The following is a 21,376-nucleotide window of genomic DNA, read 5'->3' on the forward strand; positions in this document are numbered from 1 at the left end:
GCAAGGCAGTACTTTGGGATCAAATTAAGTATTCTAGAAACTCCAAGTTCAGATGGCTAAAACAAGACACTTCTTCTGAACCTGCCCAGCACGACTGAGGAAGCCGCTGGGATGGGAGTTGAATAAACAGCTCCCACTGTTGTGTTTATTCTGTGCCAAGCCCTGTGCAAGCTCTTCAGTACCGTCTCATTCATCCTCACAACCACATCCCTTTGAATCATTCAGGAAGATTGAAGAGCTTTCTCAAGGTCCATTATCTTGGAGATGCGGTTGCTGGGAGCCAAACATCGATCAGACTGCCTCCAATCCTGCTCCTAGAACAGATTCATCCCTATTTTAAGGGGGCAAGTTAAGGGCAAAATCGGACACTCATATTTTTTTTTCCAAGGCTATAAAACTCTACACTTTAAAAAATAAAATCTATTTTGGAATAATTTTAGAAAAATCGCAGAAAGAGCACGAAGTTCCCATACACCTTCCACCTGATCTCTTCTAAGGCTCACATCTCACGTTACCATATGGGACATCTGTCAAAACCAAGAAATTAACCCTGGCACGGATTTATTAACAGGGCTGCAGACTTCATTTGCATTTCATCGGGTTTTTGGGCAATGTCCTCTGTTCTAGGATGCAGTCCAGGATACCAAATTCCATGTGGCTTCCTTTTTAAAAAATGTTTACTTTTTGTCTTCCCATCACCTCATTCCAAAGCAGAAGGACCTCCATTATTTGCAGATGCTCGAGGACGGGAACCACGCACTCTCCAAGTGAGAGGGGCTGTGCGGCAGGACAATTTGGAACAATCTCCCTTGATGCCCATTGGTAGAGGAGCCCTCCTGTTAGAAACTGACAGCAGAAGCCACAGTGAAGACCAAGTGGAAGCCGGGAGCAGGGACCAGGATGCATGCCAGAGGGCAACGGCCGTACCAAATCCCAGCGATGGAAGCCCCAACATGTGGCCCCTCTTGATGCATGACTGGGGGAAGCAGAGTGGAGAAAGGTCACTGCAGGAGCGGCTGGAGCCAGGGTTGGCGAGACAGTGACAGAAAAGGCCAAGGCCAAGTAGCTGACTAACGTTCCCACTAAGTGGTTTCCACGAAAGATGATGAATCTCTCCTATTAAACATGTCACGGCTGGGCTTGGAAGCCACAGATGAAAACAGAGGTAAGATAATTACTTCCATAACATGCCTGATTGTGAAAAAAAAAAAAAATCCATAGTCATAAAAATGAGTTAATCACCCAGCCAGGAGTAGGAGAGAGAGCTCTGTAAAGATTTAGAAACCGTATGTGTGTTTAATATAACTTTCACAGTGGGCTGGATTCCCCCACAGTGGGCTGGATTTCCCCCAAAGGTGCGAAATTAAAACGAAGGAGACTGAATCTAGTTTTCCCACTGAGTCAGTGTTTTAACACTTGAAGTTTCTGACCCAAGATTTGATGTCTCCGTTGTAGAAATAAACAGGTACAGCGTGCTTAGTTACTATAGACAATGCCCAGCGTGCTTAGTTACTACAGACAATGCCCGGCACACTATTCCATTATACGAATTAAAGCTTAAAATCAGCTACACCATGGCCAATTCCATATTCACCTAAGGGGCAAGGGACCCCAGCAGGCAAAGTTCTGTCTTCCTTCAGAGGATATGCTTTATTTTTTTGGACAACTAATTAGGAGGGAGGGACCTCCGTATCCCCGGCCATTTGACTACAAGGATTCTTTGAGGGCATGTGGTATTACGCTGAGACTTTAGTCAATGGTCCTGAGATGCCTGGTGACTCCCCTCTTCCAGCTGTAAATTCCTTGTAACAAACAAACATTGTTCTTACTGCAGTCTGATCCTTTGATCTTTGTCTGCAGAGCTGCTCCACCAAGGCAAAAACTCAGATGCATAGCACAGGGAACTATACTCAGTATCTTGTAATAACTTACAATGGAAAAGAATCTAAAAAAGAATATGTGTGTGTGTGTGTGTGTGTGTATGTATGCATTATAATGGAATCGCTTTACTAGACACCTGAAACCAACACAACATTGTAAATCAACTATATTTCAATAAAAAGTTTTGAAAAAAGAAAAAATAAATTTAAAGTAAGGTGTGTTAAGATGAAGAAAAAAAACCCCTCAGCTAGTGATTTCAACAATGTCGAACTCCAGGGCGTGTGCAGTGGAACTTGACCCTGAATCTAGAAAGTTCCAAGTCTTTCTCACTCACAGTTCTGGATGCCGCTTAGGCTGAGGCAGAGTCTAGAACCTTGTTCTACCTTATCCCAGCATTTTAGGAGTAAGGGATTGCAGACACATCACTTCTCACCTGAGGTGTCCTCCTCTCTCTCCTCCCAAAAGGTGAGGAAGTTTTCTTAAGGTAACAGATTAGAAAAAGTATTACATGCATTATTAAAACAATGGCAGGTTTTTTTTAACTTGGGGAATCAATTACGCAAGAGGCAGACCCTTTCTGTTTTAAATCCTTCTCACGGAATGTGTTCTAGACTGAAGAGTACACACCCGTGCCTTTGTCAGCAGATTCTGGACCTAAATTTTCCTTTTCTTGGCAAGCCAGGGCCCTAGTTAGGAGCCTTCATTAATTGGGTTCACTTGCTGGTTTCTTAGACCTTTCCTCGAACCTGGGCACGGGGCTCCCCTTCCCCCAATTCTGCAGCTTCCAATCACTGTCGGTTGGGAAACCAGATCCCCAGACCTAAGAACAGTTTGTTAAACAAACCATCACAGTGGGGTTTTGATATGGGGAGATGGGCCTGCTGTTACCTCCCCGCAGCCTGGATCTGCCTGGGGCCATCTCTCTACTCAGAACGCATTTTGGAATTTCCACAATTTGTTTGGCCTGCCCTCACCCCTGAGACTGTGACCCAGGAGGTCTGGGGAGATGCTGGCAAAATTTATGAAGATGCTTCCCAGGTGATTTGACGCTCACATTGGATTGAGAGACACTATTGCCTTGAGTTGAACCCCTGAATAAACCGGGCCTCCGTTCTGCCCGGAAGTCAGAATTTAACAATGAGTCGGCCTTAGCTGCATGGCATCTTTCTCCTTATAATCTCTTCAGACAAACCCTTTTACCTCAGAAAAAGAACTTCCAAACCACACAATGTTTCATAGGCCAAAATAGAGATTTTTATTTCCAAACATAAAGTAGATACGTTTTAGAAAACATAAAGCAATAGCAAAAACGTCCAACCATCTTTGAGAACATGGCTGCTTCCAACTTGAACAACAGAAAGGGGATGAAAACTTCACATGACTTTAAAACACAGCACTGACAAGAAACTAGAGTCCCTCCCCCCACCGAGCAGGGAAGGCAGGGGAGGCTCTCGGCCGGCTTTGGACTTGATATGAACCAAGATAATACACACATGTTCCAAGACAGTCAATTGCTCCCACTCTGCTTGCCTTTCCAGAAAGCTTAACTTATTGCAAACGTGTGTTTTACAATCACAAATAATATGACGGGAGTGGATATGGTCCCTGTGTCTACTGTTTACGTAATAGAACATTTTAAACAATGACAAAAATTTAGTTTGCTTTTGACAACAAAGCCCACGGACACAGCATCAAACATACACACACACACACACACAGACACACACACTCCACCATGCCCTCGCCTGGCTCACCGTGCATTAACTAGACCAGTCCAGCCAACATGAATAGCTAGCTGGTCAGTACTAGGTTAGTGTCACCAGGTCTTCAAGAGCAAAGATGGGCTGACTTGGCCTCTGTGGACTTGACTGATGGTAGACAGACTGCAGGGAGGCAGTGATGCCTCCAGGTGGGGTTCTGAGGAGGTGTGGTGCCCTCTGGTTCCTGAGCCCTCCCTTTAGAGGGGTGACAGAGAAACTAACCAATCCACCAGGCTCACCTGCTTTGGAGTGAGAGGGCTGGTCTTTTGGAAGTGGAGGGGAAAGCGGTCATTCCTCCAAAGCTGCTACTGGAAACTTGCCATTTTTCCTGCTTCTGGTACTTTAGGTGCTCAACAAATTCTATGAACATCACTAGTTCCTTCCTTTCTTTCTTCCTCCCTCTCTCCCTCCCTTCCTCCCTCTCCCTCTCTCTCTCTTTCTTGATTCTAGATGCATCTTTTAAAACTAGCCAATCCATTTATTGGTTAAAACTAGATTGTGTACATCAATAAACAGGTTATTTCTACCCTCACAATTCTTGTGTTGACCATGTATACATTCAAATCTTGCCTTAAACATTTTCTAAAAGAAAACATGCATGAACATAAATAAGCAAGTGAAAAGAATAAAAGTTGACACTTCCTCAGTGGAGTCCTACACCATCAAACATAAATGAAAAGAGAATGCAGAGCTAGTAACTGCACGTTCACATGTACTTAGATCATAAATGTTTTAAGAAAACAGTGGTTGAGAGCAGAAAAATGGACAGAAACCAAGATATATTTATCCACAAGCTGTTAAATGATCATTTCCTGGGTTTTTAGCATCTTTGAACGTCACTGGTTTCTAAAACACACAGACAGACACACAGAGCAAGAGAGAAATGGGCAAATTAGGGCCCACTTAGCTAAGTCCTCCTCTAAGAGCAGGTTGTATGTTAGCCAGAGCAAAAGAGAGGGCATCGTTTTCCAAACCAGCCTGAGGGAGTTTCCAGATGGCAGAGGTCTCAGGGGGTCAGCTGACCTTCCCTTTGTGTGGAGAATAGCAGGGGGAACAACGAGTTGCTTCCATAAGAGGCATAAAATGCTGGAACCTGGGGAAACATCCTCGGTCCAGCATGGTCACCCTGAGGTTCCCAGAGACCACAGGCTGGTGGTATCTGTTGCCCGGAAGCCCAGGGCTGGAAACAAGGGCTGCGTAGCTGTGCTTCTGGGTGGAGATGAACACGTAGTACACATACACACACATGCACATATACGTGTACACACACACAGTGTACACACACACACACATACCACATTCACACAAAACTTCCTCTGTCCACCTCTTCCTCGCCTGTAAAACTCTAGAACATGCGAGGCCACTGCCTCTGGAGAGAAATGCCTCTTTTTTTCTCCAGTGGAAGGAGTCAGAACTGTTCTACAGGCAGCGACATCCCAAAGCCGACTCTGCCCTCCAGCTGCCCTGCAAGAGGAGGTCTATTTCTGCTTTTCCAGGGGATGGTAAGCACCCAGTCTCTGTCCCCCAGCACATCACCCTGTCAGCTCTCTGGGACAGTGGGCATCAGAAGGAAGCCCTGCAACCCCTCCTCTGGAACATTACCCTCAACTAGCTAACCGGCTGCCAAAGTAGTAGTGGCCCAGGCCTGCCAAGGAAAGAAAAGTAGCTGAGGCTGAAGTTCCACGGAGAGGCCTGGAGCCCATCATCCCGGGGCACAAGCCCCAAATCAACCACTCACTCACAAGCTGGTTGCTTTAAGGCAGGTTGCTAACCGTCTCTGTGCTCTGGTTTCATCATCTAAAAACAAGACCATGACTCCATGGTGAGGGTTTTGGAAGGAGTCAGGGCCATCTTGCAGGTCCTCAGTTCGTTTCTTCCCTCCCATTTCCGTCAGAATAGGAAGAGGGGCTGCCACCCTGTGCTCTGGTGGCTGAGCTTGGAAGTAAGCGTTCCTGAAAGGAAGCCTGGGACCCTTGGGGAAACTGAGCTTCCTCTGTATGATTACTGTCCCCTGTCTGAACAAGCTGGTTGGGTACCAACCTGTAAGCAGCTGTCACATTACCATGACAACCAAAAGGCAGGCACTGGAGGATGCTGAATTGGCTGACTGTTCTTTCAGGCTCTGGGTGCTCTGATTTGAGATCTGTTTTTAAACCATGAGCTTCTGTCTTTTTAATTTCTTTTTAAAAATGAATTCCCCCTTTTGCTTACTTTGACGAATAGAAGGCCTTTCTCTTGTAATTGAAACCGAGGGAGAAATGATGATTTAAATCCTTTCAATCTGCTCCTCTGCTGGAGGCTCCGTCAGTCGGACGCTGGGAGCCACCCGTGGCTGTGTCCTCCCACGTTCCCTTTCCAGGCCTCCGCGGTTTGCTGGAAAATGGGGGGAAGGGGGGCAGCCTGGAAACGCTCAAGAGAGCCGCTCTTTCCAGGACTTGCACCCAGGAGTAACTCATGTTCCAGAAGAAATTAAAGCAACTACAAATTTCCTAGGCTGGATACAGACACACAAGTGTTCAAAAGCTTATCCCTGAGCCTACACGGCCAGGACGGGTGGCGCGTGGAGGGTCGCCCCTGCACGCACTCTGGCCAAGAGGGGCACTTGATTTATTTTGGTTTATTTACCTGTTCCCAAGTCTTGCAAGAAGGTGGACCTAGAAGTGTCCTGCGTGTGGAGCGAATGGCTGTGACACCTTGGGGAGGGAGAGGGACTTGAAAAACTCAGGGACCCTCGTCACCGGGGGAGGCAGGTGGGGGGCAGTGGTGGAAGGTCATTTTCACCCCTCAATGATGAACGCCCCCAAATTCTGCTGACAGAGCAGGAGAACAAGACACGGAGGGTCAGGGTGACTGGGGCTGAGACACCTAAGTGCCACCCCAATCCACTCTACCCCTCCTTGTCGCTAAGAGATGCCCATTTTGTGGAGGATGTTTCCAGACTCCTGAGAGATGCAGAGGAACCATGTGACAGTTCTGACCAGTGAGATGTCCACGGATGTGTCTGGGTGGGGCTTCTGGGAAGGCTCCTGAAAAGAAGCGCCCATGTGTTTAATGCTGGGCCTGTGCTCACAGCTCATGGCCTGACCACCTCTCCTCTGTCGCTGACCCAGACAGGTGACAATCCTACTGGGGTGAGAGAAGCAGGGGGAGACGCCACGCCATTAGCTGAGTTCCCAAGAGAGAGGGAATTAGGGTGCATTCCCGACTCGGCTGGGAACACAAGAGGCTTGCTGGGGGTCACTGTACTGCCACCAGTGAGAGACACTCAGGTAACAGACTTCAAAGGAAGTCGCTGGCATCTCGGGATCCACAGAGGTAGCAGGGACCTCTCCCCATCTCCCCACTGCCCCAGACGTGGCCACCCTGGGGGAGGGGGGTCCCTCATCAGGGGACACAGCTAAGGAGGGTGACGGCAGCTTTGGTCAGGCTCACCTGTGTTTCTCTTTTCCTCCTCCCCTCCCCCTCCCCTTCTCTCTCCTCTCTCTCTCTGTCTCCGTCTCCCTCTCACACACACATACACACACACACACACGCACGCACACACCCCTGGGCTGGGCAGTGATGTTCACACTTCTTACCATCTCTCTCACTCTGGGGGACAGAGGAAAAATAAACACACGAAGGTCCCACTGCGACACCCTTCTAAAAAGGCACGTTAAAGCTCTTTGAGGTTGGTGCTCAGGAAGCTAGAAAGTCATAAAAATCAGTTGTCTGCACCCACTTTAAGCAAGAGATGACACTTGAAAAGCACCAGTAAATGATGGTTATATCATATCGGCCCGCATTTATATGAAAGTAATGAAAATATCAATTCTCTTTTTTAAAAAAAGTTATGCAAACAAGCTCTGTGGCATCACTGTCAAAGTTTAAAAAATATATGCAGACACTCCCACCCAGCAGCCCACACATCACACTTCTCCCCCGAGCCCACACGCAGGACACAACCGTGTTCACATCCTTCGAGCTTTTTCTTTCTGAAGTTACGGATGGGGGTGGGGGGATGGGGCGACCGTGAGCAGGGCGCCGCCTGTGGGTAGCGGTGACCAGGCTCAGCTCTGGCCTTGGCCACCTCTTGCTGTGTGGCTGTGGGTAAGTTGCTTCCCCTCTCTGGGCCACTGCCTGCTCGCTGTGAAGTGGGAGAGTGGGAGAGGAGATGGTCAAAGGCCCTGGCCGCAGCGCTGACCTTCTTGGGCTGGACCAATGCAACCCAGTGGGCATCTGGGCTCAGCTGCCTGGGCCTGAGGTCTTGGTTCACACAGCCCCAGATTTTCCAGTAAAGCGATCGCCTGTGGAGAACGGCTTTGTGGCTTGGTTTCTAAATATCTGCAGAAAAGTGTGCTTTCTGAGTCAGTGCTGAGAGCCCTTCTCGGTGACGCTGTTTTCCCGCCCTGTGGACGTCCAGCTCTTTCTAGTTACAGGGACGCCGGGGTCCCTGCGCTGAGAGCTGTGCTGAGGCCGGGCTTGCACTGGAAAGGACGGGTCCGTGTGCTCCAGAGAGCAGGGGGCAGCGGCACGTGCTGGGGGTCTGGACCCTCCTGGGTCTTCGGTTTCCCCTCTGTTTAAAGGTCTTTCTTGGTCTATAACACTGTGATTGCAAAGGCCTGAGGAATCCCTTCTTGGTCTCCTATGCGTAGCTGAACAGACAAAATCAATTTGTAAAGAGTGGGAACTAAGCATTTTTTAAAAAGGAAAATTTTGTGTTGATTTAGGGAAAATATGATCCAGTTATGAAGCACTTAGGAACCATTCCAGAATTCCTCGGGGAGGAAGGGATGTATTTCCAGCCTCAGGCCCCAGGTGGTTCATGGGCCCGATTGCCAAGCCCCTGCAGAGGGGGCCTGGTGGGGTGCCTGGCCCCTCGGTCCCTTGTGGGCACATGTGTGGGACACAGGACCCACCTCTCTCCAAAGTCCCTTCTGGGAGGAGGAGGGAGAGCCCTTCAGACAGGCTGAGCTCCACGGCAGACCTCCACTCTCTACCTTCGACCCTCGATCTCCGGTCCCTGGCGTGGCAGATGCTCCCCTCTGTCCCTTCAGCCTGAGTCATAGATGATGACAAACCCAGCTTAAGAGCAACAGAGGTAACACATCTTCCCTGGCACTGTCAGGTGGGTGCTACGCACAGAGTGTGCTCATCGCTCTGCGTGGAAAGCTTAACAATAAGCTTCCTCCCCTTCATTTTCTCCCTGAACAGAGCAGAGAGCACATGGCATGATCTAACCATTCCCGGAAGACGGACTGTCCTGACCACGGACCTGCATCACTGGTCTGGGCTGTTCGGGCTCCTTGAGGTCCCCATTCTGCTCTGCTTTCTTTTTCTTTTTCTTTTTTTTGCGGTACGCGGGCCTCTCACTGTCGTGGCCTCTGCCGTTGTGGAGCACAGGCTCCGGACGCGCAGGCTCAGCGGCCACGGCTCACGGGCCCAGCCACTCCGCGGCATGTGGGATCTTCCCGGACCGGGGCACGAACCCGCGTCCCCTGCATCGGCAGGCGGACTCCCAACCACCGCGCCACCAGGGAAGCCCTCTGCTGTGCTTTCTTAGTTCTGGGTCTGCTCTTTGGAGTTCTTCTTTTCCTCCCTTAACTTCACTCTATCACTTGTCACTTTTCATTGTTGCCATTGAGCCTGCCTGGGATCGGCACCCTTTCTGCTTCTAATCCACGGCATCTACTCTGCTGTCATTCTAAAACATAGACAAGCATGGTTGTTCTCACTGTACCTAAAGCAAGAGTCACTGGGCTCTGAATGAGGGCCAGGGTTGTTCTTCTGTGCTGACAGCTCAGACTCCTCTCCATGAACATCTGGGTGTAGGGCTTGGCTTCCGGATAGGAGGTGGCCATAAAAGCGACCTGTTATTGTTCCTGCTTTCCAGGCCTGACTGCAGACCAAGGCCAAAATGCCACAAGATCCCACTGGACAAAAACACTGCTGGGAATTTTCCCAAAGACAAATAGAGGTCATATATGAAATCATACATACTGAGCATTTACATAGAGAGCATATAAAAATGCTATGCATTATTCCCTAGTCCCACATAGAACATGTTTAGTATAAATAGATGAAGACAACACTGTATAAAAAGTAATTTTGCTCTGGGAACATCAATACAATGGATGCAGCCCGGCAGGCTCTGGCCTGCCCCTGTTTCCAGTTTCCCCAGCATCTTCTGGGGGAGGCTGGGGCACGTGGAGTTTGGAGAAGAAAGTCCCCGGAGCGCCGCCAGGGGGCTAGGTGGGCGGGGGGCCGTCGTAGCGGAGCGTGAGCGTGAAGGAGCGGGCAAAGTTGTTGGCCAGCGTGCAGCTGCGGTCCGCCTCCCTGACGGGAAGCAGGAAGAGCACCAGCAGGCAGAGCAGCAGCAGCAGCTGCAGGGGGAGCGCCACGCAGCACACCTTCCGGCAGAGGGAGCCGAGCCCTCGCCACCGCTGGGTCTGCAGAACCAAAGCAGGAGACGTGAGCGGGCTCCGGATGAGGGCGGGCTCGGGAGGAGAGGGCTGGGATGACCCAGGAGCAGCAGTGGCTCCGGGCGGACTCGCCAACCGCATGGGCCTCAGTTTTCCCATCTGTGAAGTGGGACTAATGTCAGTTCTGCCGGAAACAAAGATCTCCAGTTTTCTCAAACCACTCAGAAAGGAAGAGGATAAAAAAGTTACAGGCTTTGTCCATGATGACATAAATCTTTGCCAGGTTATAAGAGTCCTGGGTGTGAATCTTAAGAAGGTCACTCAATCTCACTAAACTTTAGATTTCCATCCATAAATAGGGGGAATAATGGCACCTACCTGACCGAGTTGTTGTGAGGAGTCAATGAGACAGAGCCTGGCACACAGTAGGTACTCAAAGCTGCTGCCATTATTATTATGCACCGTTACTACGATCACCATCTTTGGTGCATGTGTTTGGCCAATGGGGTGAAGCTACCATCTGTGGGATTATGACTAAAGACCTCTAAGTCAGAATCCCGCACAGGCAGAACCATACAGCAGCACTGCAGGGCCCCAGCTGGCCTCGGATAGTCAGTTCCCCTCTGTCCCCGCCACGTGCCCCAGTGTGAAGCCTCCCTCACCCATTACAAGACACATTACAAGACACATTCGTGGGGAATGTAAACCATTTGAAGACGACCTACTTCTGCGTCAGCGTTTCATAAGTAGCAGAGCAGCTCCCTTGCTGCAGTCTACTGACCATCAGCCCTTGACACAGGGTTTGAAAAAATAACAATAAAAGAAAACAAAAACTATCACCATCTAAATCATGGTCACCACTGTCACCACCATAATCTCAATTACTTCATCTCCTCCTCTTCCTCTTTCTTCTTCGTTTCCTCCCTCTCCTTGTTCATCATCAACACCCTCAATATCACCTGAATGCCAATCTCACAAGTCCAAACGTCTAACGGGTTTCTTTGCTGTGATGTCCATGAAAGCAGCCACAGGACATTTCCTAAATTCTAGAGGGACTGGCTGGGTTGCAACTTCACGGGAGTGCAGAGCCAAGAGCTGGCCACCCTGTAAAGTGGAGGCCCCACACTCAAGATACAGCATGGTGCAGGGCAGGGGCCCAGTTCTCAGGAGCTTGGCCGACTGGGCTCCAGTGAAGACTGTGTCACACACTAGCTATGTCAATAACTTCTCTAAGCCTCAGTTTCCTTCTCTGTAAAATGGGGATAAAACACCTACCCCCATTTTCCAGGTTGTGGTGAGGACTCAAAGCAAAGTACATTTATACACCAATTAAAAAGTATATATGCTCTTGGGACTTCCCTGGTGTTCCAGTGGGTAAGACTCCACACTCCCAAGGCAGGGGGCCTGGGTTTGATCCCCAGTCGGGGAACTAGATCCCGCATGCGTGCCGCAACTAAGAAGTCCACACGCCACAACCAAGAAGCCCGCATGCCGCGACGAAGATCCCGCGTGCCGCAACTAAGACCTGGCACAGCCAAAATAAATAAATAAATACATAAATAAAAATTTTTTAAAAAGTATATACTCTCTTATTACTAGTACTATTATTATAGAATATACCTACTGGCTCCCTGAAGAACCAAAGGTTCACTTTCCAGGGTACCAAGTCAAGTGATGATAATTAGTGATAACGGTGCTGGTGAGGATGGGCATGACGACAGCAATGCTGACGGTGGTGGGGATGACGCCGAGAGGAACCATGCAGGTGTTTCTGCGAGGTTCTGACCTGAGCGCTTCTCTCTCTCTACCTCTCATACCTGAGTCATCTCACCCACTCTCCTGCCCCAACTATCTCCTCCAGGTTGATAACACTTGACCCTATGCCTCCAACTTCCGGTGTTCTCACTCACCAAAGGCCCTAGACACTGATTTTGTAAACACAGACTTCTTATAACCCACACAATGGAGAAGCATTGCTGGCTGCATTTATCTCAGCAGTGACTTCAGGAGTGTGTGAGTGTGTGTGTGTGTGTGTGTGTGTGTGTGTGTGTGTGTCTGTAAGTCATTTAAATAGCTGAACGATGTCCACAGAGGAGACAGGATCTTCCCACAGCTGCCAGGCTGGGTCAGACCCGGCTGCCACGTACTCTCACCCACCTACTCGACTCATGTAGCAACGCCTCAGTCTCTGGGGGCTCTAACTTGACTCTTTGACACTTCATGTTGACTTTGCCCGATTCCAAATCTCTGACCCACCCAGGAGAGGGAAAGAGGGTGAGGCAACATGTAGGCCCCCCCACTAGCCTGGGTTCACACCACAACTGAAAACCCGTAATTAGTGGTCTCCCAAGTGGAGATCTGTGTCTAAGGGTCCTGTTTGCTTCTCCTTTCTCAGAGCTAACACTTCGCTTATTTAAGTGAGGAGCTGTGCCTTGGCCACGATCCGTTGGGGAAAACAACCCTGAAGGTCCAAAGCATGTTTGCATTTACAAGTGTTGACAAGGGGTGATCTTTTTCAAGGAGTCCTGCTGCCTGCCCCATGTCTATTCACACGGAGCTCACATCTTCGTTTTGAGGGACCTGAATTCTAAAATGCCCTTTAAAATAGAAGACACACTTTAATATGATTCTCAAATGCTTAGAAAACAAATGTGTGCACACACACACACACAAATAGGCATGAACTACTGTCTAAGAAGCCAACAGAGAAATTGACAATCTCAGCTCTTCCCAGATCTGGGAGCTTCTCTGTGCCTCAGTTTCCCCATAGAAAGTACTACGTGTGTCCTGCCCCGTTAGAGCTATCCAAAGAGAGAAGGGGCTTCCTCGGGAAGTGATAAGCTCCCCATTCCTTAGGGTGTGGAAGCAGAGCGTTGATAGCACATGGTGGTGGGGAGGAAACAGGTGATGTTGTGGAGGGTGATGAAATGCTTGAGTCCTCCAATATCTCCCACGAACCTGAGACTCTGCAGTTTTGAGGAGTTCAGGCAAGATGGGTTTATCACAGTAAATGTGATTTAATCTTCTGCCATTGAAGAAAAAGGATGTGGGGGAAAGACAAGGCTTGGAGTTCTGGGTTCTAACCCTGGCCCTGTCACTTCCCAGCTGTGTGACCTAGGAGAGGTCACTCAGCCTCTCTGAGCCTCAGTGCCTCCATCTGTCAAGGCAAAGGGAGACTGACACCTGCCTGCCAGAGTCGTAAGGATAAATAGAGCAATGCAGCTTACGCCCAACACGCAAATGATGAGCCAACATGCCAATGGTCCTTGGCAAATACTCATTCCTTTACTCCTCCAACTGCCCAGGGCAGATGGGCAGCTTCTACTAGACCCCTAAGCTTCCCCCTGCGCCCGGGGTGCCAAGAATCAGACACTATCAACCTCCTCAGCCCCATCAGAAAGGAAGACACTGCTCTCCCTAAACGCCATCTCTTGGCCCCTTAAAGGCCCTCAGATCCTCCTGCCACAGGGCCTTTGCACAGGTTATCCCTTCTGCTGCAAGACCCATTTCCCTCCTTTCTCCAATGCACCTGGTTAGCTCCCACTGATCATTCTAATCTCAACTTGTGAGTCGCTTCCTCAGGGGAACCTTCCCTGCCTCTAAACCAAAAAAAGGCCCATTACACATTCTCACGGCACCAATGCCTTTCCTTCGGGTTACCACTTAAAGTCTGTGCTCCCCTTGGCTCCTTGGAGGCAGGGTCTACATTAGTTTGGTTCATCGCTGTATCCTCAGCAATGTGCAGTAAATACCTACTGAAAGAACGAAACAATGAATAAGAGGCTCTTTCCCTTCCTGTGCATCTGGCCATCTGCTCCTCCCTCGGTGCCTGTGGTGTGACCACGCAGACACTGACCTGTCAGTGAACTGTCCACGCTGTCCTGATGGCTCCCCCAGAGCATCTGGGCTCCACACGTGAATGAACAGCACTGAGCACACCCCAGCCCCGCGCTCAGCTCGTCTCCTCACTCACGGGCTTCCTGAGCTCCTGCCCAGCTCTGGGAGGTACCCTGTGCCCATTTCTCAGAGGAAGAAACTGAGCCCGCAGGAAATAACCAGCCCAAGGTCACACGGACAGGCTCAAATTACCAGCATGGCTCCACAGCCAGGCTCTTCCCACCATCCCACGTGGCGTTTCTCATAAGAAGCAGCAACAATGAGACAAGTCTCCCTGGGCCTCTGTTGAAGCTGGTCCCACCCTGACCCGGGGCCCTGGGTATGGAAGTCCCACAGCAACACCACTTGGGCTTGCAGGGTCTTTCCCAGGAGCTAGTTCGGTCTCATTCTCCAGCACAAAGACGCTTCCAGGCCAGCGCCAAGAGCTCAAGGTGATGGGCAGGGGCCAGCTTTTCTCTGGCTATTCAAGATGGACCGGCACCGATGCCCCTCACTAGACTCTCACTTGGCAATGGGTTCAGTCCCTGAAGGTCCCTGTGACAGACGCCAAGCCACATGCTGGCTGGCTTGCTCCCACTAGCGTTCCTCAAGAACCCCCAGCAGGGGGCTGCGTCTCCTTGACTGGTACAGGGAGTCTCAGGACATCACAGCTCTTGGGCTGGGTCCTGCCCACAGCACCTTGAATGTCTTCGTCACCAAGTTCTTGGTGCCGAAGCACTGAGTTAGAGCCCAAACTCACTCCCCAGGCATGCTCAGAGGCGGCGGAGAGCTCCCACCCAGGCACAGAAGGGCAGAGGCTGGGGTGGGGCGGGATTAATGTTATCTCCTCACTGGGCCAGCCCTGCATGTGATGGTCAAGCTACAGAACTGTGTTTTTCCAGCCCCCTGGCTTGGTTTGGGGGAGGATGAAGATGAGATGGTCTGAGCTGGCTTTTTGGAGGTGGTTTGGTGACTGATGGGAAGAACCTCTGGATGAAATGATCGGAGTGACCTTATTATTACTCAAGAGAGGACAGAGCCCCATTCAGCAGCAGATGTATGGACACAAGGCCCCCTTCCCTTCCCTTCCTTCCCTCATCTGAGATCCATCCACGACCAGGCTCTTTTGAGTCTAGGACAGAACCCAGGTCAGTGAGGGTCTAGGGTGACCCAGAGGCATCCAGCTTGGAAGACTGGGTAGTGAGGATGCTTTGCCGATATGGGGAACGGGGTTTGGCTGGACACAGGGAATACGGTGAGGTCAGCTTTAGACACGCTGAGTCGAGGAGTCTCCGGGATAAACATCCCACAGGCTCGGGCCTTGGCACTGAAGCTAGAAGGAGACCCAGACCAGAGGTGGACCAGAGAGAGAGAGAGGCCTAGAGTCGGGGAACAAAGCCACGGCAGGAAGGAACTGCTGGGGAGAGAGTGAGTCGTGAGAGGGAAAGAGGCCCCGGAGAACCCGGTGGATGTGACCCTGTAAGAAAGAGGCGCTGTATTTCTAGGGTCTCCGAGCAGTTAGTTCTCATTAAGTATAAAAGAAATGAGAGCAGTTTCACAGGCGAGAAATTTGGCACTCATCACCTTCATCACGTGATCAGAATCAGCATCACCAATGCGGGCGTGTATCAATACCACGCGTCTCCCAATAAGACGCACTAAGAACACAGCATCACTTCTGGGATATGCTTTCCAGAAACGCAGAGCAGGGAAACACTGGGGAAACCCAAAGTGAGGGACATTCTACAGAATATCTGGCCTGTCCTCAAGAAGGTCAAGGTCAAGAAAAACTGAGGACTGGTCCCAGCTTAGAGGAAACTAAAGAGGTGTGATGACTGAACGTAACGTGTGGTCCTAGGTTGGATCCTGGACTGCGGAAAAGGCTATAAGAGACTGTAAATGGTACCTGCCTACAATGGCATGTTATTCTGTGTAAAAGGAAATGAAGTATCAGCCACAAAAAGGCATGGAGGAAACTCAAGTGCATGTTGCTAAGTGAAAGAAGTAAGAAAATCAGTGGCTGCTGGGGCTCTGGGGGAGGGGAGAGGGATAGAGGAAGAGCTGGGAGAAGGTTAAGGCAGTGACACCATTCTGCGTGACACTGCAACGTCATCAGACATTTGTCGAAGCCCATAGAAGGTGCAACACAAAAAGTGAACCCTAATGTTAACTATGAACTCTGGTTAATAGTGATGAATTTTTAAAAGCATAGCTATTGAATGAATAATAAAGTGAACTAATAAATGAGAAGAAAAAAAAAGCACAGCTATAGTGAGAGAAAGTTATTGCCTAACGTGGAGAACTCACTAAGAGATTTAGTGAGTTCTGAGACTTGGTCTTACAATATTTCTTCTGCTCTAGCACGCTGAATGTAAGGTACAGCACTAGTTTACACACCGCTAAGAAAGAAAGAGACCCAACAACCAAGATGGAGCGTCTGATTGGAGATCCCACATAATGCCGGGGCCACACGGGGCTATGCGTTCAGGGTCCGGGGGGAACCGAGGGTTAATCCCGCCCCACCGAAAGGGGAAGCAAGGAAATCCCAGGTCTTATCTTGGCACTGGGTGCGGGCAGGAAATAAAGTCTCCCCTGAGAATTTGAACCTCAGTCCAGAGCTCCCAGAGGTGGGTCATCTAAATCGACACAATCAGTGTGGTCCAATGGAAAACAAAACTCAACCTCCAAGGAGAGATTTTAATTTAAAGAAATCTCAGGTGGAAAGTGTCCCGGGTGGCAGAGAAAAGTAAGCCCCAGTCTTCGCTGGAAAAACTAGATTGTAATAGGACACCCCCATTCCCGAGAGGTGAAAATGTGAATAATTATGAGTCTAAAACCTGTGAATACAATGCCACGCTCGAGTCTCTCACCATCTGGACCCATCACCCAGAGGCCACAGCATGGGATGCCCGGGAGGAATCTGCTCTCCATGCCTGCACGCGGGCATGTGGCCCTGCCTAGTGCACGCCGGCAAAGGCAAGCATTGGCAAATCTGCTCCTCAACTAACAGGCTGTCTCAGGTAGGACCACTTCCCTGTACCAGCGCAGGAGTTCAGTCGACTCACAGCCCAACAGCAGCTCGAAAAGCAATGACATTTCATGTGTCTGATTGCTTCAAGCAGACGTATCCGGTGGCACCGAGCCGGCAAGTGTGTAGGCAGCTGCAAATTTAATAAATCTTAATTATTCTGTTTACATAAACAAGGAGGCTGAAGCCACTGACGTAGTTGGAGCTTTCAGTGGCTTGGTGTGTGGAGAGAAAAAAAGTGTGGAGAGCCAACTGCTCATAAATAATTAGCTTTGGGGCAGGGTTTTCTTTTTTTTCCCCCCTTCCCTTTGGACTAAAACTAATATATGGAATGTTTTTAAGTTGGCAAGATTATAACCTCGGAAAACAGCACCTATTTTCTACCTGTCAGACCTGCGTGTGTGTGTGCAGAGCCCCCCACACGCATGTGTGCACCCCTCCCAGCCAAACAACACCAGAGCCGCACCAGCAGGAGGATCCCCCCCCACTGCTCCCCCCAGAAGCGGCGCTATCCCTCTGCCCTCAGGAAGGGAAGCAGAGGCAGTGACTGCAGACCTCTCCTCGGTCCTCATTTACATGGCAATTAAGAATCTGCTGCTTTACGATAAGAACTGTTAGTTCAGCGGACCCGCGTTTTATTCCTTGGAAAACCCTGGTTAAGTGACTCGCCAACGGTCACACACACTGATGGTGGATCCTGGACTCAGATCCAGAGCGTACAGCGGCGGTTCTCAAAGTCTGGTCCCCGGGCCAGCAGCAACAGCGTCATCTGGGAGCTCGATGGACATGCAGATCCTAGGGCCCCCCCCCTCAGACCTAATGCATCAGAAACTCTGGATGTGGGACCCAGAAATCTGTGCTGAAACAAGCTCATATAAAGGAACCCCAGATGGCCTCTGTAGATTGGCTTCCGAGCTGCTTGCTTCTTCACAGGGGGCCGAGACCCATGAGCTCAAAAGCCAGCCAGCACTGAACTCAAACTTTCACACATCCATTTGTTTCTAAATGAAGCCTGAATAAGATTTTTTTTAGCCATTTAGAGTCTGCCTGCTTTGCATATCCCACGAAACTGTGCCCAACGTGGGACAGTCATAGATAAGATCAAACCTGTAACTGTAAAGACCTCAAGCCACTGCTGTCCTTGGGCGGTCCTGGCCAGAGACTCGACATCGTGCGGGCAACACCGGCTGTGGGTGTGAGCCTCTCTCCCAAACCCCTCCACCCAGCACTCCCCGAGCAGGCCTTTGCTCTGGTGAGCTATCCCAAGTACCTGAAACGGTGCTTGGTACCAAGTCAGTGCTCAGTACATATCTGTGAAATGAACGAATGAGGAGCCGGTCAATGAACCTAGGGTTGTGAACACCCCACATGAACCGGTTTCAGGCTGCCAGGGACCTGAGTCTGCACTGCAGGGCTGGTGTCAGCCAGCCAAGCGCCCCCCTACTCAAAAACACCACAGGATCCAGACATGACTGCCCCTGGACTCTGGCCTGGGAGCTACATAGATGGGGGCTCCCAACCAGAGTGGCTTAAAGAGCAGGCGTTGGAGACAGCCTGGACACCGGGCCCTGAGCCCCCCTGTACCACCAGGAGTCACAGGCTGGGCTGTGTGCACCACGCTGCCTTCCTGATGTGCTCCCCTACTTCATGAGGAGGCCCTCTGTTCTTCTAAATCAGGGGGGAAAACCAGGGCTTCCGGTCTCCTCTAAAGAACGAACAACAGTTCATATGATCTTCAAAATTCACTCATGAAGTAAATAAAGTCGGCACTGATGGTTCCATTTTACAGATGGGGAAAGTAAGCCCCAAGAGTCAAAGCAACTTGCCCGAGGCCGCAAAGCTGGTGGACGCCAGGCCCAGAGCACAGCATTGGTCTTGTGACTGCCCCAGCCAGTCCCGGGGACACCTGCCGTCCCACAGATGGAGACATGAACACCAGCTGGAGACCAAGAAGTCCAGGTGGACAGAGCCCCTGGGAACACAGACTGCAGGGCCCGAGAGATCTCGTGGCCCCGGGGCTCTTTGGAGCAGAGCGTGCTGCGGGCTCACGTCATGAGCCAACGCTTGTCAGGACAACAAGCGTGCTCTCAGCAAAGGTGGCGCCGGGGACACCAATTTACACGGGACTTTTCCAGAAGCGGGGAGAGCCTCCAGCCCCCAGGGATGCTTTCTCCAAGGCACAGCGTGGATGGTTACGTGTGGGCTTAGGAGGCAGAGGCCAGAGGCCACCCAGGAGCCGTGCGCCTTGACTGGACATGTCACTCCTTCTTGCCTTCCCTTGTTTGCCTCAAGCTTAACATGGCGGTAGCGATGCCTGCTGGGCGTCTAGGGGACAGTTAAGTGAAACGCCCTCACCGCGATTTGGCACAGAACCTGGCACACACTGGAGGGTCAACACGTAGAGTAATAATTCTTATTCCTCATTATTACTACGATTACTTCTGTTACTGTCGTTGCTTTGGCCTGCAAGCCCCACGGGAGGGGCTCTGAGCGCTTCACCCCTTCCTCTTTTGTCCACCCCCCCCCCCCCCCCCCCCCGCCGGATGCCCGTCTACTACTCAGGTGGTCGCGAGGTCCAGTGACCCGGAGTGGCCCAGGTTTCCTGGGACCGTCCCAGTTTACGACTGCTGTCACAGCAGTGTCCCTGCTCACTCCTCCCGTGTCCTGTCACAGCTGAGAACACTGTGCATCCCTGAGAGCAAGGACCCCCGGGGGGCCAGCACAGTGCAGCCCAGAGCCGATTCCCCAGAAACGTCCCTCAGACCTCATGGAACCTTCCAGAAAGCCCAGGGGTCCTGCCCCAGCATCACAGGCCCAGCAACCCTCCAAATGCCCTGCCCTATAGCTGTGTGGAGCAGATGGCAGACACCGTACCTTTTGGAATCCAGTCGGCTCCCCTGGAGAATTCTGCGTCTGTTATTTTAGGTAAGGAGAGGAAAAGGGAAAAAAAAAAAAACGAAGTTAAGTGAGTGAAACTCAAATCCCAGCAGAGCCTGTAATGGAATATTCATTTTGTCAGGGGAGTGTTTCTTTAAAACTTGTGGTCATCTGGACAGGCTGAACCAGCGGGTGATTCAACTTAATGAGCTTTTTAACGCGCAGGGGGCCCAGGTGGGGATCCTGTCTGGGAAGCCCTGGGCCAGGGCCACGGGCGTGCTGACCTGGCTGGGGCTGGGGTGACACCTAGTGGCCGACATGGCTGTTTCAGGGCCAGAAAAGCTGCAGCCCCAAAGCTTGGAGTCTGGGGTCTGAGGGCCTAAAGGGCTCCAGGAGGCCACCCACCCTGTCTTTGGATTAACCCCCGTGCCTCAGTTTCCCCATCAGTTCTCAGGGAATAATAACGGTGCCTTCATTATAAGACCATAATGAGGACATAGCGTTTAATAAAGGCTGTTATGAGTTTAGCTATTGTTATTGTTTTGTGTGAGACCTGGGGGCGCCTAGGGGGAAGGTGCTTCCTCAATGTCACAAAGCAGGTTAGTGGAGGAGGGGGCCTAGATCGCAGGTCCCACTCCAGCGTTCCCTCTGTCATGCCTCCAACACCAGGGTGCGTTTAGTGCTGGCTTTGACCCTTCCTAGCCATGTGGACTTGGGTGAGTTTTTTAACTCTTCAGTCTCAGCCCCACTCTGAAGGCTGGAAATGCAACTACTCTGGCAGAGGGCTGCTGTAAGCACTGAATGGGACGATGCACATAACGGTTTCAGGTTGGTAAGTAGCAAAGCCGTTGTTATTGGAGCTCCAGCCTCAATGGGTGGCAGGAGGGCCAAATGACAAATTGCAAGTCACGCGCCTAGGACCCATGAGTCTCCGTCTCCTCTCTCTGAGTGGTCCCCTCAGCCTGTTCTGTGGAGGCATGGGGCAGAGTGGATGCGGGCCCAGCTATGTCTCCCCAGGGCCTGGGACCTGTGCATCCTTAGCACGTACAAGCAGGTGGCTGGAGTCCTTTAGTTTGGACTTGTAGAGCATCCACCGGTAGCGCAGATCCTCCAGCTTATCTGAGGACCCCCTTGCTGGCCTGAGACGAAGGAGGTTTTCAAAGAGATGCTGACCTTCTGGTACCCGAGCCTCCAGCTCCTAGAGGGAGAAAGACAGGGTCACGTGTGCCTTCCAAATGGCCGAGGAGGTCCCACCTGGTTGGTCCGGAGGAGCCGTTCAGATTTCACTTAAGAGGCAGCCCACAGAATACGGCCCTGCGTGATAAACTCTGGAGGTTGAACTCTACACTGAAATGTTTTCACTGGGGGAAGACAAGGTCATATTTAGGATTCTGAACGGTCACTCTGGCTACAGAATGAGCCATTACTGAGATGCGGACCCAACAGGAAGGAGGGAGGCCAGCTTGGACGCTATTGTCATAGTCAAGGTCAAAAATGATAAATGCCTAGATTAAGACAGTGGTAGTGAGGAAACAAACGACAAAAACCCAGGG

At 50.8% G+C, this 21,376-nt stretch overlaps 1 protein-coding gene across 3 annotated transcripts in view; it reads right to left on the reverse strand.

The window, feature by feature from the left end:
• Nucleotides 1-3,112: 3,112 nt before the first annotated feature.
• Nucleotides 3,113-21,376, reverse strand: part of SYNE3 (spectrin repeat containing nuclear envelope family member 3) — a 93,990-nt gene continuing 75,726 nt past the window's right edge. For 2 of the 3 annotated variants that reach the window (XM_032624001.1, XM_032624000.1), the window contains exons 16-18: nt 20,872-21,021; nt 19,821-19,859; nt 3,113-10,069 (exon numbers count right to left, since the gene is read on the reverse strand). In XM_032624001.1, the coding sequence (XP_032479892.1) occupies nt 9,869-10,069; nt 19,821-19,859; nt 20,872-21,021 (390 nt within the window). In that variant the 3' untranslated portion in view covers nt 3,113-9,868. The remainder of the gene's footprint in view (nt 10,070-19,820; nt 19,860-20,871; nt 21,022-21,376) is intronic. The other variant, XM_032624002.1, reaches the window with a different exon arrangement.

Source organism: Phocoena sinus, chromosome 2 (genome assembly GCF_008692025.1).
Source record: "Phocoena sinus isolate mPhoSin1 chromosome 2, mPhoSin1.pri, whole genome shotgun sequence".
Lineage (NCBI taxonomy): Eukaryota > Metazoa > Chordata > Mammalia > Artiodactyla > Phocoenidae > Phocoena > Phocoena sinus.